The sequence below is a fragment of the Temnothorax curvispinosus genome, unplaced genomic scaffold (assembly GCF_003070985.1).
Source record: "Temnothorax curvispinosus isolate PA1 unplaced genomic scaffold, ASM307098v1 QBEX01011703.1, whole genome shotgun sequence".
Taxonomy (NCBI): domain Eukaryota; kingdom Metazoa; phylum Arthropoda; class Insecta; order Hymenoptera; family Formicidae; genus Temnothorax; species Temnothorax curvispinosus.
The window spans coordinates 116,937-134,819 of record NW_020221483.1 but is presented as its reverse complement, the minus strand read 5'-3'; the positions used below and the strand labels follow the sequence as shown (position 1 = coordinate 134,819).

Below are 17,883 nucleotides of genomic sequence, written 5' to 3'. Positions count from 1 at the left end.
AAATGCAGAGTAGTTTACGTAATAGTTTACGTAAATAAACTTTTAACAGATGAATAATTATAGTTTAATAGCGATAGTTTATATAAATAACTAAGAAGAATAAAATAAAATTGCATGCGAGATGTATCTCTCGTGAATGGGAAATTGCAACTAGATTTAAATTCGCGATAAATTGTATAAATGATACATCATCTGTCACTTTTGCATATCAATGTATAAACCGTTTCATAAATTTTTATTGAGTTACGATGACATTATTGTCTACGCACGTTATTCTCGATGCATTATATAATAACAAGAGAGAATGGGAGAACAACACAACAAACCTGTTCTTGACTTCATATCGACTTTTATTTCATTATGCATTTATGCAGGGAATAAGCGAATGAATGGCTGATGTGTAGACGAAGGCGATTCGGTGAAACGATGACATAAGCCTGATGGGATTAGTTCAAGAGAGAGAAAGAGAGAAAGAGAGCCAGGGTAAAAACTTTCAATTGATTATTTTCCAGCACGAATGAGAATATCGCAACAGTAATGTCCATTCGCGTGAAATTTCGCGTTGCGAACGTGTTGAGATGCGTGTAGCGTGCGTGGGTGTGCATGCGCCCGTAATGGATTGTAATTCTGTTTTGTTCATTCGATAAAGCCCGGACCGGATAATAATTCGTGCGCTCAAATAACCGTGCGAGAACTGACGCGTGTTAACGCCCGCGAATTGTCGACGAATATCTCGCGTCACGATTCAATCCGCGAGGAATCGACATCGACGGAAAATTGCTTTAATCGCCGTGAACGCATTTCACATAGGGGAGAGAGTATTACGCGGACCCGCTGGTGTAAAATATAAAATATCCTCGAGACGTGGATTTTCCGATAAATCGATTTTTCTTCGGTATATAAGAATTGTTGTAGTAATCACCGAAATCACACAACTCTCTTTATTGTCGAAATCTCTCATTTTTCGTTTAATTTGAAACGACATTTTATTACGATTTTAATTTGACGCACGCCTTACTAAAATATTTTGGTCTTAATCTCGATATCCATCTCGTCGCAAGATTCCGTGGCATTTCACGAAATCATAATTTCGTAGTCTAAGCGCTTTGAGCTGCACCGTCATTTGGAAAACACGCAACGTGTAAACTGTATACCCCCAATATGCTCTTGATCCATGGATATGTACTTATTTAGTGTACGTGCGCCTGTTTAGCATAATATACGCTTAGTGGAGAAACTTTGTGAAACTCCGCCGTAATAAAGTCCTCGAATTTGATAGTTCAAGGAAACAACTATCATGTGTAACGCGGATGATTTACCGTACTTTCCGCAACCGAAATGATTTTACTTTGAAATATTTACGACGCTCATCCACAACTCCGTATTTTCATTAAGGCTGATTTTATCGAGCGTCGTTTAATCTTTTATCGTTCCCTAAAGTGTCGGGTTGATATCGATATAAAATTCCGCGAACTTTATTTATTAGAATATTTATGAAGGACAAACTATAATATATATGTAAAGAGAACGTCTTTCGCATTTATTAAAATGCATGTCGAAATATTACCCGCGGGAAAGTAGCATCTCTCCGAGGTTTTTCCTTTTGCAGACTTTTTACATTGCACCGAGGTACTAATTGCCACGGAAGTATTACGAATTCTTTGATGACTTTTCTGGTGCGTTTCTATTCATACGGCAGATATTCACGAACTTGCATTTCCGGTTCGCCGAGGGTAGTGAACTCGGCGTGTACGACGATGATTAATCGGATTTCGCAATATCTAGATATAGCGGTGGCGCTTTATTTTCCATCATTTCAGCGCGCGCGACGGACGCTTTCAGGAAATGAAGAGAAAAGGTAGAAATGGAAAGGAGAATCCACGTTCGTGACATTTGAAAAGCCACGAGGGAGCCAATAGATATACGGGACGCGGCCGCGGATAATTAATAGAATATTTTACGCACGTTGCCGAGAGATGATTCCTTTAACGTTGCTTGATGTGTAACACGAATGAATGGCGTGTAAATCCGTATCGAACTTAAGACTTGTACCGTGGCATCGATGGGTTTCATTCTTTTCTCTTCTTTATATTCGATACGACCGACTTTTTCCCCATTGATCCGACGAAGATTAGTCCAGGCATCACCGATACGTTAAGCGTTAAGGGAAAAAAAAGGCTATTAATGGCTGTGGCACGCGTGCCAGAAAATAGACGGGCGCAAGTGCTCGATCGCGTGACTGCCGGCCGCCACCGATGCGCCAAGATTAGGCCAGTCAACGTAACCTAATTAACGAAAGAACGCTCCGTTGGAGATTTCTTCCACGCCTCGTTAGTTTATACCTTCGCAAATTTTTTTTTTAACCGAGAGCGGCGACTTTGGCCCGGACAGTTTATCGTTACGTGATTCATGCGTGCCATCGGATTTTAAGTGTATCATGTTGATTTATGACCGGCGACCCTAATTTTAAAACTGAATACATCAGATAAAATAATTTTTAGTCAGAAACGCTAGGTGCTCGTCACTCTTTTCTATTTTATTTTTGCTGCGATATCGTTTCCGACACATCACTTATATACAGAATAAACTGTAACGCGTTCTCTCTTTTTTTTCAAGAGGTTGAGTGTAAAAAAATAGAGATCCGAAGATACGTGTCAGCTTCACGTTTTCATTGGAATATTATAGTTACAACATTTTTATTTTAATCAGGATTGACTTATAATTCTGATACTTTTTGATTGGTTTTTTTAACAGAACTCAAGCCTGATCGAAATAAAACACCTATGACGATTAAGCGTAAAAGATAAGGAATCTCTTTTAGAGTACTTTCTTGACTATTTTATCCCGAAGAGAAATTTTATAAATTATTGATATTTGATTTCCTATTTTTTAATATTCTTTGAATTTATTTACAAAATTTTAAAGAAAAGCGTCAAGAACTTTAGAACTTTTTGGAAGAGTCAGTATTAAAAATTGAAAACAAACCTGTGCTAGCATTACGAGCTAGGCGTATAGCATAATAATCAAGAACTATATTAACATTATATTAGTCTTCAAGTTAGTAATTACAATTTTTTACGTTTGAAATTCAAACTGCGATCGTGGGGATAAAACTTTGCGATCCTTGGGGGTTTTTATCTCGCAATTATATGAAGTAACTTCTATTTAATTAGTACATTTATACATTTTTCAGGATGTTGGGTGGCGTGGCAGGTCGGCACGTGGCTTCACGTCGGCGTGGCAGCAATCCGCTGGTGCGTGGAAGTGTGGGCCTCATCGGCTATGGTGCCACATCCGGGATCGGCGGTGCTGCTGGAAACGCAGCTGATGGCGGCGCGACGCATTTGGATACGGTGCCCCGATATGCCGCCAGGAGACGGAGGGCTGTTACCACCAGCGATCACAAGAGCTGCGCCCTTATACAGACGCGGCTCAAGCTTGGCGATATTATGTGAGTGATCATCTTTTCTCTCTATGTTTTTCTTATTTGATTCCTTAGCTACGAGCAGTTACAACCATGTAGATATCCAGCTTGGAAATCTTACGACATAAAAAGGAGAAAAATGATTTTTTTGGCTAAACAACCAAGATCTTTTTTATTGATGCATCGTATTTGATGGTATAATTAATATAGAAACGATAAATGCGGGCGATATGATTTATTCGCAATTTAGTCTTTTTTTATTTGTCGGTTATAATTATTTTGAGAAAGAATCTGCACATAGTTATAGTAGATTAAAAATAGAATATTATTTATTGTCTACATAAAGTTAAACATTTTTAAAAAGGCTCTCGAAGCCTTTGTTTAAATTATGATGATTGCTTATTAGAATTGTAAATTAGAATTCTGCAATAATGTATTTTTCGATATTAAGACATCTAGTTTTCCATTATTAGTCCACCATCAATAGCTTTTGTGTGAAAATAATAAATAAAATATACATAGGGCTTCAAAATTTATGTAGGTGACAATTAATGCTATTAGCAATCGGGTTTTATTATTTCCTTTTTAACCATAGAACAGTCACCTGGGGTGCTTTTTACACTCCAGTGTCGAAAAAATGAAGCTCACGTCACAGTATTTTTTTAGTGTTTCTTTTATTTTTAAATTTTTTTTTGGTTTCTCCTTACTTTTTTCAGAAAATACTGAGTAAATCTATATACACACTGTTTTTAAATACTAATAAATTACACAGAGAAAAAAATTATGTTTTATCAACATTAGACTAATTGGAAATAATCTTGTTAATTCAATAACAGTATTAGTGAAACAGTACTTATTTTATTAAAAGAAATACTTATTTTATTAAAACAAAAGCGTGACGTATTGAATTAACAAGATTATTTCCAATTAGACTAATGCTGTTGATACATCATTTTTTCTCCGCGTATAAAACGATGAAAAATATGCAATATGTAATTAATAACAATGATTTTTAATTGGAATGTAAAAGTCACCTCAAGTGACCGTTTACGGAAAGGAAATGAGGTGACTGTTTCTGGGTTAAGAGGTAACACGAATATGCCAAGAAATCTTAACGATATAACTGACTCATGGGTACAACATATCTCTTATCACTTGAAATTTATTTCTAGTTTTTATGCTATCGCTATATCCGCGGGTAAACTATTTTACCGACATTATTTCAACCCCTTTTACCCCACGATGTTATACCGACAAGAGTCGACTATAGATAACGTTGATAAGAGCAGCAACCAACATAAACTGTACTCTGATAAAACAGGACTCGTCGATAGGTACGTTTAAATCGATCTACAACCGTCGGTAATATTTTCTACCCCTGCATGTTCAACCCTTAACCAAACGTCGGCAAGTAGAACGTTCTTGCCTTGATATTGCACTACCTTAATGGGTTGCTATGTAAACGATTCACATTAATATCAACTGTCGAATTATTATTACTTACATATTATACAATAAAAAGCGACATTTGATATTTATTTGCTTCTTTAAAAAAAACTACACGAGTTTTTCGATCTCTTTAAATTTACATCATTAATCAATTATAATAAAATTATAATAAAATTTTGAAAACTGAGCTAACTCATTAGATAATTAATTTATTATTAGATTATACTATTTTCCTAAAAATAGGAAAATAAAAAAATGCAAGAAAGAAATATTAGATGACTTGATTATAGGTATACCTACATGATGTAATCTTAATATATTAATTATAATGCAGTAGTACCTCGATATTACATAGATATTATCGTGATTTTATCAAGCTTTTTCCTCGCTTTTTACGAGAAAAAGACGACCGATTTATCCGCTAAATTATCCGCCAATGATAACCCAAGCCTTCGGTCGCGTCGCGGAGATGGTGCCAGACGAGGAGCCGCGTCTGACCATACCGGGTCATGCACTACTGCGGCCGAATTAAAGTCTAATGTAGCGAGGTGTCTGTACACCCCTCGCGCCGTTCGTCCGTCCGGCTCTACACACTATCGATTAGCCTTCGATTGTTCGGTCGTTACTTTCTATTTCCAGCAACGCGCGCCGTCGTCGGCCGTTCACCAGGGCGAATCTAATTACGATTTCTCTCTCTCTCTTCCTCTCTTTCTTCTTCTTTCTCTTTCTCTGTCCATTAGCGATCGTTCCTGCGACCAATCATTTTACCGTTTTCCTGCGTTTTCTTTTCAAAACATTTTTTAAATCAACGGATGTCTTCTATTTCCGAAACGAGTACGTCGATCTTCTTATATAGACTTTCATGAATACCAAGTGATTCTTTCATTAAAAATTTAACAATTCTATCTTTCGGTAAGATTGTCTCTTTTGTTCGAAGTCTTAATTATTTACTCATATTCACGTTTGACATTCTTTTTCTGCCTTTCTCGTTTGTTACTCGATAGTCTAATATCTCTCGTGATATTTATTATTGTTTCCTAAGATGATACATCCCATTGGAAAAATTGACATACGCTCACGTAATTGCCAGAAGAATTATTATCGTATCAAACATTTGACTAGTATTCCACTTAGAACTGAATTACCAAATATTGATTCCAATTAATTAATAACGATGTTTAGTTTCAAATGTTATAGGTAATATCGTGTAAAAATACCTACCCGTCCCATTTTCAAAATTAATATTTTACGTTATTAACGTTTTGAAGTGTGGTATCTGGGCAATTTGGATAATGTCCCAATTTTGGGTGTTATCATTTTTTCGATACAACCGAATCGGTAAAGCACGAATCGCGACACGACCGGCGATCGTGTGGCGAGGGTAAGCGTTCTCTCTCTCTCTCTCTCCCGACTTCTCGCAAAAATAGAATCAATAAAAGGAATCGACGTTACGTGGAAGTAGGTCTGCGCGCTATCCCGCGAGTCAACTCGACAAGGTTTTCGACCTTTGCTATTAAGGGACGTACCTATCCGAGCGCCGCGCCGCCGATCCGAGCACCCTCCTTTATTTATCACGCTCGATTCCGCGTTGTCTTCGCGGTCGCCGGCGGATCGATGCCCCGAACCGACGGATTTTATTAACGAGCGCGAATCGATGCTGCTTCGAATGCTCGCGCTTAGCCGCGTATAGAGTGAAATTTGCCTAATCTGAGGAGAAGAAAAATATATCAGAGTGCATGCGAACATGTAGACGTTGTACTTAATTATACGTAATATTTATTTTAATATTACCTATTATTATATATAATTAATATAATTTTGCTTGATTCAAAAGAATATAAAAATTTATGACAGTAAAATATAATTTATATATACATATTTATACCAGATTTACTATTACAAAACAAGTAATGCCGACTGTGAAATGCATTTCTTTATTACTTGTTCCGTTTTATAGACATATAGATGTTTAGAAAGTGAAGTTGATTCAAATCTTATCTTTCGTGACTAGTTCAAAAACATCAGTATGAATTTCAATATTCTAATTTACAGAGCAGCATTGTCCCATTAGTAAGTTCAACATAAATCGTAAATTATTCAAAAGTACTTCTGTAACTTTGTTTAATATTAAATCTTATTAATAAGAACAACAAAACTGACTTTTCTTCATGTTGCAGAAAATAATTTCAATTATTTACATTTAAGAAAGAAGACTGTTTACGTAGATATGGTAATCCTTTTCCGATACTCTTTCAATTCTGAATTTTGTAAGTACCTAACGTATTTAAAAATTATAGAAAGGAGTCTCAAAAGAAAGCAATATTTTCAAGATATCATGAAAGCGGTACAAAACATTTTCTACCCTCTGTGTATATTACAAATATTTTCTTACGTTATATCTATATTTACATCGAGCATATTTTATGCTGTGTGCCGAGCCGAGTACACTTTTATTAGCGCTCGCATGGTTCGTGGGAGCGGCGGTCCAATCCTACGCATTGCCGGGGTATCCCCCCGGCCATGTTAGGCGCATGCAAGAGCCCCAGCCGATACCATCTAACCCTGATCGGTCCTAACCCTGAAACCGGATCTACTCCCGTGCGCTTTCAAACACGCTACTTTTCTCGATTTTTGCACCGCTACAGTTCGCGTAATTATGCAGTAGTATACAGGGTGACTGTGAAACAATGTTTGAGGCTTTTCCAGTTTGAAGAAGGGAGCATATGGTTGAGGGAATCTGCCGTGAATTTTTTCTTTTGAAGAAAGTTGCTTTGTAAGATTGAGGCGAAAATAAATAAAAACCATTTATACAAGTTGAAAATTTTTGCTGGCTTATATTTATCAAATTGGGACGTTACTTTCTAGTTAGTTTTGTAAGGCATTGAAGGATTCTAAAGGGTTTTTATAGATTTAGGGCAAAGTTGCTCCTGGAAGTATGTGATCTAATCTTATTCTATATTCTTCAAAATTATATGCTGTGATAATATTTTCGCGAGGAGTGCATCAGGACTTTTTCCTTGCACAATAAGCTTATTTGTATACAGTGTATCTGTCTTTGTATCTGTAATTATCGAACTTAGGCAAGGATGTTTCTTGCGGAGATTCTGTATTCGTCTCGTGCGAGCTCTCGATACCGAGGAATCGAGACAGTGGGTTCTTTAAAGATATTCGTAGCGGTTCTAACGATGAACGATTTGGGAAGTCGAACCGATCGACTCGACGACGTGCTCTCTCGCTTCCTCTTCTCTTCCTCTCTTCTATCTTCTTGCTGGCTTGTGACTTGATCCCTCCTTGTCTCGACGGTGAATCGAGTCGCGGAGTCGAGTCGACTCAGCGCGGTCGTGTGTTTCAGGCTGGCTGCCGGCTGCCGCCGCCGTGAATCAATACCCGCATTGCGCGTGCCACCTCTCTTTCTCTCTCCCTTGCCCAGCCTCTATTACCCTCTGCTCCTCTCTCTCTCTCTCTTTCTCGCTCTGCTTCTCCCTCGCCCTCAGTTGCTCTTCGTAACTCTCGCGCCTTTTCTCTCTCGCCGTTACCTTTCCTCTCTCTCTCTCGCTTACTTTCCTTTACCTTCTCCTGTTTATTTTCTCTCTCATACTTTTTCACTTTCTCTCCTTTTCCCTCATGCGCTTTTCTATTTCCTCTCCTTTTCTTTCCATTTCTCTCTCTTTTTCTCTCTCTTTTTTACTTTCTTTCTGCTGGTTTCTCCTCTTTATTCTCTATTTCTTCCTCGTTATCGTCCTATCTTTCTTTCCAATACCCGCAATCTTTTTCTATGTTCTCTTCCATATGTGGCAACCGGCAGTTTGCTCTATCTCTTTGTCTTCCTTAAGCTCCATCAATTCATTTGTCTTTATATCTCATATTGCGCCTTCTTTATTCTCTCCCAAGCAAGAGGGACGAAGGGGGAGACGTGAGACAATCGAGCGGAGAAAGTGATGTATATGGGGATGAAGGATAGAAAGCTTCTAGCTCTCCGAGGATCGGACAATCCCCACGAGACACGCAGGAAAACCGCGGAAAAACACATAGGTATACGTGCGAAAAGCCACTCGCGTCGTTGGCGCCGCCAAGCTGACGTCTTTTCTCAGCGCATTTTCTTCTCGGGAATGTGGAAATACGAGATGCTTCACACTGAGTCGACTCGCTCGCGGATTTGCCGATCCGCAGTCCAAGTTTCCCAGTCGAGCCCTCATTTCACGCACGCACGCACGCACACACACACACAGACTTATATCTTTCTTCCTTGACGATTTTAGGGCATATGCCTATAAGTTTCGAAAATTTACTGTTGCAGACAGCAGTAGTAAAGGTCTTTATTAGTCAGTCATGGAATGTGCATTATTTAATGGTACATCAGTATCGATGATTTCGTATTTTTAATCAAATGTTGCTGTCTGCCTAATCCTACAATTGAAAATTGTAGTATATATTATAAAATTTATGTATAAATTTTATAACTATGCGCGCGCGATAGAAACGCGAGATAAAGTTTATATCATCCTGTTACATTGATAATTAATATTTATTGCTGAATGCGGTTGTCTGATTCTAAGTTACGTTTGCATACGGGCTAAGAATTTTAACCGCGATGTAGAGATATTTTATGCGCTTACCCTCATTTGTTCAAGAATCCTTTTTTTGCGCCAACCTATCGAGACATTGCCACGCCGCGACATTGTAGCAATTTAAAGGGTTTAATCCGGCGATTAACGTCGGCGCGACGTCTCGGCGACGAGTATCGTTTTTCCTAACTTTAGTCGAGCGATAATTTTTCCTCTTTATAGCGGGAATAAAATTGTAAATTATACGGGATAAATACTGAGGTTTACCCATCGTCAAAGTCACCATCGTCGCCGTCGATCGGACGATGTCCGCGTCTCTCTTTCCCAAGGCTTTCTTGTTAACTCACGGGACAGGGGCAGACCTGCGGAAAAATCACGTATGTGGAAATCGGCCCACGCGCCTTCCGTTTTATCGTCTGACGTCACTCATTTTTGAGTTATTCTCAGCGCAGGAGGAAGCCGATGCGCATGGGAAATAATGTGTTGCCAGTCTGCCGCTTATGGTTTTTTGATCTTCTATCCGAATTAAGTTCGAAATTGGAAATTAAATATTTTCAACATCGTGTATTCGTTTCTTGAAAAAGAGATTGGAGTTTCGCGCAAGTAGAGAGATATTTTGGAAGATTTCTGACTTCGGTTTTGCGACTATTGATTGTGAACCAAGAATGGTAACATTTTAATTTTTAATAAAAGATAATAATCTTATGATTTTTTAAAATCTTTTTTTGAGAATTTTTTTTATTCGAACATTTTATTGTCGTTAACTGAAAAAATCGATTTCTCAAAGAGATAATTTTCATTTTCATTCAATAATTCAAAAGTAATCTTTTGAAATTAAAATAGAGAATGATGCCTATATTATTGAATAACGGCTATTTTTTTTAAAGAATAATTCCATCATGGAAAGACTGGACTAATGATGCAGTCGCAGTGGTTCTAATTATGCGATAAAGCGTCAAAGACAAATACGTGTAACACCTGTTGTTACGCCATTAATGTAAAACGTTTGTGCACGCGTTGAAAAGGCTTGGTTACAGAATTTTCGTTTTTCTAGAAGAAAATTCAGAAAATTTTTTGTTTTACGATAAAAGGTCAGAGGCTCTTGATAAATCTTTCGAGTTTTACGATTGTCTTTAATTTTAAGTTAATACCGCTATTAAGCTTAAGATTCACTTCTGCTCTTGTTTGGTTTTGAGTTTATCAGACTTCACCGAGCTTACAATTATTATCATCCCTTCGAAATTTCTGAAAAGGTCAGAGAACGCGAAGAACTTTACATTAACTAACCTGGAAAACTTGAGGAATTTTATACGATGTAAAAAAGTTGCAGGGGGGAAAAAGTTTTTTTAAATAATTAGAGATTATCGCCCGTGGCAGGACTGACTTAGCAGGGCGGTAACTACTATAACGGCCCACACGTCACCATGCTGACATTTCCCTGATATTTACGAAAATTAGATTGCCATTAACCGACGGACCTTTTATTTTCCCTTCGCACGCACGCATAGTTCACGCGAACCCCTCGGCATCCCCCAAGGCGCGTCGATATATATTTTTAAAATATTAAGTCTTATGTAATATTTTAAGGCTTATATATTCTAGCATTTCTTTAAAGTAAGGACAACAATATGGTCAAACATATACAATCTTTATTTTACGCTTTATTTACGTGAAAAAACCTTTTTTTACAAATAAAATATGGTTTTAATATTTATTTCTTTACGTTACGATTTCTTAAATAATCAGTTATCTTATATCATATGTAAAGTAATTGTTTTATTTTGAATGAAGTATTGCATTTCCTCTCGTTTTTCAAAATACCTACAATTGAGACGTAACCTTTCCTTGTTGTTTTCTTGTCTGCATAAGCAAACTCCTATCGGAACGATAAAGCGAAACTCCGGTGTGCGCGTGAAATTTACAAGACGGCAGGGACATTCTCGGCTTACACTCGATGAAAACGGAGCGGCGACATCGTCGCCCGCCTGCCGGGTCAGTAAACCCCGGCGACTGCCGCCATTACTCCCTCGCGTTCTCTCAGGAATAATATTTTGTAATAAAACGCCCCCGCGTAACGGCGTGTCCGGGTGGTTCCGGGTGGTTCTGGGTGTCTCGGTCGCCTCTCTTTTATTTCGCCAACCTTCCGGATCACGATATGTCGCTCGGAAATTTACGGGGACGACCGTCGGAAACCGTTAACGCGGCTGCGAAGAATATACTTCGTCCAAAGATTCGCGCCGTTAAATACGCCTCCCGTTAATACGTCTCAATCAAAGGCTTTTAACAGCGCTCGATTGCCTCGCTTTAACACACTCGCTTATATCTTTCTCATTAATTTACACGTTGCGGAGATTGCTCGGAAGCCGCTTATTTCGAAATACCGTCGCGTCTTGTTAAATATAACGTTAGGAAATATCACCACATTTATAGCTATGCTGTAATTATTTCATAATTACATGTAAATTATATTTAAAAATAAATTATAATTTTTCACACACATTTTTGGTTTAAGTAAATTCGATTATCTGTAAAGAGAGCGTGGATTGCGTCATAAATGTCACCTTTGGATATGTGAAGGAAATAAATTAATTCTCGGGCGGCCGATCAAGAAAGAGATTGTACGACGTGGAAACCTTATTGTTCTATCCTTCTCGTAAGGAGACATAAATCCATTTGCCTTTGCTATTGTATATACCTAGCTTCACGTCGCAAGCAATAAGAAAATCTCATCACGGTAAGTCAATGATAGCTGGAACGGCGTCATATATCTTAATTAAATTACAAAAATAACTTAAAAGGAATTATTTCAAAAATTTATATTACGTAATATGCCTTCAAAAATATTTTTAATTCCTGTTACGCGCGCGCGTCTAACGGTGTATGTGTGTATAAGGTAAATAAAGATGAGGATTAAATTGAGTTAAGAAAAATTCGCGTCTCAAAAAAAGGCACAATAATTGGATAGGAGTAACTGGACGAAAATGAAATCTAAATAAAGCTTAAAGTATATAATGAATCAGGTGATGGCTATAGCCATATATGGAGAGGATCGTGAATTTTAATGCCCAAAGAAAAATCGGACCTTTTCGTTCAACTCGCTGTATCGAAGACCAACGGATGAACAGGTCTAATGAGGTTCGAATGGCTTGACTTACGAAGCTTCGTGTGTATATACGCTCGTCGTGATCCGTCGCAATTCTGACACATTATCGGCATGCCGATAAAGTCGTTATACACGACATCAGCGGATCGCGCGGAGCATTGCCCGGGTTGTTTTGCAGATCGATGGAGCAAACGTCCGGCAAACGTAAATTTCCTCGGCGATACTTCCTTCCGATTCTCCCGTGGATTTATATTCCTTCTCCCGCGCCGGACTTTCCGCCAGGAAAGGACTGACCGCGCGCGCGGCGAACTTCGACGGACTTTATTTCCGCTCGGTATATTCTCCCTCAACGATCGCTCGGCTTATCTGGTTTTAAGGGGCCTTCTCGAATTGATATATATGAAGTCCGAGATAAGAAGTATAAGATAGTATGAGAGATGACTTAGGCAGGTATGAGATGGATGTACAGTTTGTGGAATTTGAGTTATTGTAAGCGTGTCTGAATTTTGTCAGAATCTTGAAATGAATATCAAAGAAATCTTTGCAATACAATATACTAATATATTTTTCTAGAATTAGGAAAGAAAAGTGTCGTTTCGTTGAAGATTGCTATTAAAGAGGGTGTAATATACCAAAATAAATTCGGCTCTTTCATGTTGACAGCCCTATTGAGTTAGGACGTTTGTCTGTTTGTTGACAGACGGTGATATAGGGTCTTCGCGATCGAAGGAAATGAAATTATTGTTATAGATAGAAAAGGCACGTGCTTTCGCATATTGCTGGGCTTTTCTACGTCGTCTGCTCAGCTGGATATCTTTCTAGGGCTGGAGCTTTTCACATCAGGTTCCATTAAATCGTAATTCCTTCGCTCTTATATCTCGTAAACACGTATACAATATAATAGCGTATCCGCCTTAAATAAATTATCTGCATACTTCTAACGAAAAAGAAGACTAATGAATTTAACGCCGTTTGAAAGATCGTGCATGGAAGAGAAAATACGTGATTAAATTTAAGTAGAAAGATGAGAAAAAATTCAGTTGCATCCTAAAATAGTTAACCGATAAAATCTCTCCGTTAGCAGAATTAACGAATTTCAATTGAACTCATTAATTAATGGTTTTTATTTTTAGTAAATTAAATGGACTGGAGAATTTTTAATTCTCAAAAATTTGATAGAAGATACAATTTTAGGCTCTAAATAAATCTGTCGTTTAATTGTAGCCGAAGGGGCGTCAAAGGTAGTCACTTGACAAAATCTACCCGCGATACCGAATTATCTTCCGTGCAGTCCCTCGTGGACAGCCGACTGGTTTTTAGCCATAGAAAGCCCATGGCACGTTTATGAGGACGCGTTATGATTTCTAGGTCGATCCTCATTGGCTGATACGGACGTGACGTTATCGCGGTGCCGCTCTTTGATAGACCGATCGTGTGATTCGATTAAAATTCTCCACCCCTGTGTTGTACAATATAATCGCGCGGATGCGACGTTACAGCGGGCTACCCCGGCGAATGACGAAAGCCGCAGGCCAACGACGTTGTTTTCGTCACCGTCATCGTCGCTCTGCTATATCGAGAGAAATCGATCCCCCCGTCGAGTCGAGTCTATTGGAAAAGCGTGAAGCAACGAGACCAAATTGCGCCGATACAATGAAAATTTCCTGGTAAAACCGACGACTCGTTTCATCTATTGTTTCAAATCAGGCACATGGGCCTAAGGATGAACGGAATCCATTCCGACGTATGTTTGCTCTCGTTCAACTTTTCGTTATTTTTAATGTAATTAATTACAAATTTTAGTCGGTATCTTACCGGAAAGCGGAGCGCACGCTTGAACAACAAGCAAGAAAGTTTCGGAAGCGAGGAGTGTGAACTTAACTAAAGTTGGGTCATAAAACTAGGAAGGAAATATAAGTGCTGCTAAAAAATTACAAAAAGAAAATAACGAGAGTCGCGCACAATTTTAAAACGTTAAGAAAATATTTTTAGTACTCAGTGTACATAATTCGATTTATAATTAATTAATTGAGAAAATTAATTAATCTCGATTGTTAATGAAATTGTTTCCATATTACGTATCTCCGCAGAAGAGTACCGTAAATAATATATATCTAAAATAATCATTAATTAACGTATGTGAAATGTTAAGAGAGCCGTGTAATGCCAGCTGTAATAGCCGTTATCCGGGATTTTTGTTTGGATTCCAAACAGCGATGGTTGAAATACCATCGATGCCAATAGCGTCGTTGATGTCATTGGCATGCTTCTGAAATGACGTTACATTTGAGCTAACTAGTAGCCAGATACAGCACATACATAGCATACCTATCTGCCGTACGTTATCCCCGCGTAATACGCGGTGACTTTCGACCTTTAACGTAAGTTCGACGAGGGGGATGGATGAACTCGTAGCAAGGATAGACATGTCTTTCTTGTTACACGCAATAGTTATTTCAATTTGCAAGATATCGTCGAAATCGAGTTAGACCGGTGACAACGACAACAATTAATATGATAACGATAAGAAACAAAGCGAACTGGAAAATATCAACTCTTTATACAAAAGTAAACCTTTTTTATTTTATAGAAATAATGAAGATGATAAGAACTTTTTATTTTTCTGAATGAAGAACGAATAATTGGGTATGATAAAAATCGAATGTTGAAATTAATAATGATTGAATTTATTTGCTAGTAAAAAATAAGAAGACTGAGAACTTTATCTTACTTTAATTTAGTTGACTATGATATGCTTTAATTACCTATGTGTATTTACTTTAGAAAGAAACTACAGTATTTTCGATACGAGAGGGTTAAAAGCAGAAGCCCACTATTCTTTATGTTCTTTTCTTCAGCGAATCGCGCCGATCGAAGCGGGATCAATTGTTAACTAACGAATATATCGCTTATTTATCGTGAATCACCTCTTCGTGATTTATTAAGATATTTCGAGTTATTTCGTGATATATCGGGTTAAATTAATTATACTTGTCTGTATATTGGCCTGCTTTGCTTCAAGTTATTTCAAATGACAATTGCGAGCGATCATTCAACATAGGAAGCTCAGCGTATTATTAAAGAAAACTTTCGCAAAGGGAAATCTGCCATTTTGTTTCTGTTTGGACCCGTTCTTTCTCAAGAACGTCGAACGTATTCAAAAGAAACGCGGAAGAAAGCAATGCTTGCCTGAGTATCGTTTTCGATAATTGATTACGTTATGATAACTTTTCATTGAATTTACAATATACACAGGCTATGTATTTTATTATTTTACCTTGCATTATGTTCTAAAAGATTAATCATGACAATTCGTTCCTTACTTACAATTGGAAAGGGAAGTTTTTCGTTTAGAAAATTCTTCTGCTTCAGACAAATTGCAACAAAGAGGTTACTGTTGCAGTAATCTTCTTGAACAAGCGTGAAACTTTTTGTTCATGTTTTTTATTTACCTTGTAACGCGAGGATTCCCTAGAAGTGCCGTCGTACTTGACGCGTGAATTAAGTGTAGCCGTTTAATATAAGTTAAACATCACGTCGTGCAACCACGATGCTGCAATTCTTCCGCTTTGATTCCCGGCAGAAGGAAAATAGTTTGTTTGCATTTTCTGTTTTCGCGTTTCCTGCTTGGTTTTCCCTTCCGCCGAGATGCAACGTAGCCAGAAAACAAAGGTATTCTACAGATACAACTACGTCTCACAGATGTATCTAGGTGTTATAAAACCGCCGGCATACATCTCTTCTTATATTTTTCTAGTAAAAGATTTGGAAAGCTTGATTTATTTTACATTTATTTGTTTTTGTTGAAAAAATTGTTACACGTTATATCTATGATTGATATGATATGTCACAATTTTGTTTTCTTTTTTCCATTCCAAATTTCCCATTCAAATTTCTTGTGTCCCATATATTTGGAAGGCGTTTACTAAAGTCGTCATTCGATCCCTTTGTCACACTTTCGCGATCCACCTTTGAACATCAGTCTCTGAACGTTAGTTTTTTTGCTCTTCAAAGGCTTCTGGTCCCCTTAATTCTGCTTTGTGGAGTAATCTCATTACTTCGCCTTTGGCGGCGGAAGGGTTAAAGGCGTAGAGCTAAGCGAACGTATAAAAAAAATCACGCTTTTTTATCCGCGCGTGGATGTGATGTAAAATTATCCAAAGTCGTCCTACTGTGCGACAACTTATCTTCAATCTCCACGACACCGACCTACCTGTCAGCGGTTTGATTGGATGGGAATGGCTGAGGAATGAGAGTGGCGAGGGAGAATGGCAGTAGATAGTCGAGAGTTCGACGTCCCATATTCCGCCTAATCCCTGTCAATCGATCGTCTTTCAGCTTTTTGTTGTTCTTTTTAATCTTCTTTCAAACCTTCTACGATCAGGTCTCGTTTGAAAATAGTCCTGTGGGAATATTATCGCGGATGACTTTTTAGATAAAGTCATATTCCCATGTCCTCCGTACCTTCAATTAATGTAAATAAAATTATTCTGTCACGAGGTAGTTTATTTTTATTTATTATTTTGGTTAAAGCAACTCGGAACTCGGATGGTTATTAGAGTAATGGAAATCAAGAGACACGGTAGTGTCTCGCGTCAAGTACACGCGGAGCGAGACCGACCGTGATCGTCAATTACAGTAATTTTTACGCTGGAGAATATTTATTGAGTATAATATTAAACATACAGTTAATATTAAACATTGCTATAAAAAAGATGGGATAAAGGAAAAGAAAAAAGAGGAAGAGATAAGTTAGGAAGGAGCGTGAGTAGGGAAACAGTAATGGAAACAGCTAGAGCGGTTGTAAATAAAAATTGTATAGCGGCGGGTATGTAAAGAAGAAAGATGGTTGAGGTGTGGATGGATGCGTGTTTTAAGTAAGAATTGTAAACGAAGTCCTTTCTTGGCGTATAGCTGAAATAAAGATGTGTGTGTGTGTATATATATATATATATGGTATATATATATTATATATTAAACATACAGTTTTTTTTATACTTTCAAACGAAGCAAAGTATGTATATCCATATTTCACAAATTTAGTATATTTGATATATCATTGTACTCTTCATTTTCTATTTAAGATAGTAAATCTGCTTAAATCTATTTTTAATCGGCGGTTTTATTGAAGAGTGCAGGTCCGTTCGCTTTAATTACGAGTGCGGTACAGTTCGTTGCGTTTATTGTCTCGTCGAGATACGATCTAAATGGGAAGAAGGATGAAAATGGGGAACGAGGAAGAGATTCAGAATGAACAATGCAGTCGCGATGAGGCGGCCCTTAACCCTTCCGCGCCTAATGACTTAGATATCAGGTCACTCCCTTTCCACCGCAAGTCATAT

At 37.8% G+C, this 17,883-nt stretch overlaps 1 protein-coding gene across 19 annotated transcripts in view; it reads left to right on the top strand.

Moving 5' to 3' along the window:
- Positions 1-3,194: 3,194 nt before the first annotated feature.
- Positions 3,195-17,883, top strand: part of LOC112461730 (voltage-dependent calcium channel type A subunit alpha-1) — a 106,883-nt gene continuing 92,194 nt past the window's right edge. For 18 of the 19 annotated variants that reach the window (XM_025027077.1, XM_025027076.1, XM_025027096.1 and 15 more), the window contains exon 1: positions 3,195-3,451. In XM_025027077.1, the coding sequence (XP_024882845.1) occupies positions 3,195-3,451 (257 nt within the window). The remainder of the gene's footprint in view (positions 3,452-17,883) is intronic. The other variant, XM_025027085.1, reaches the window with a different exon arrangement.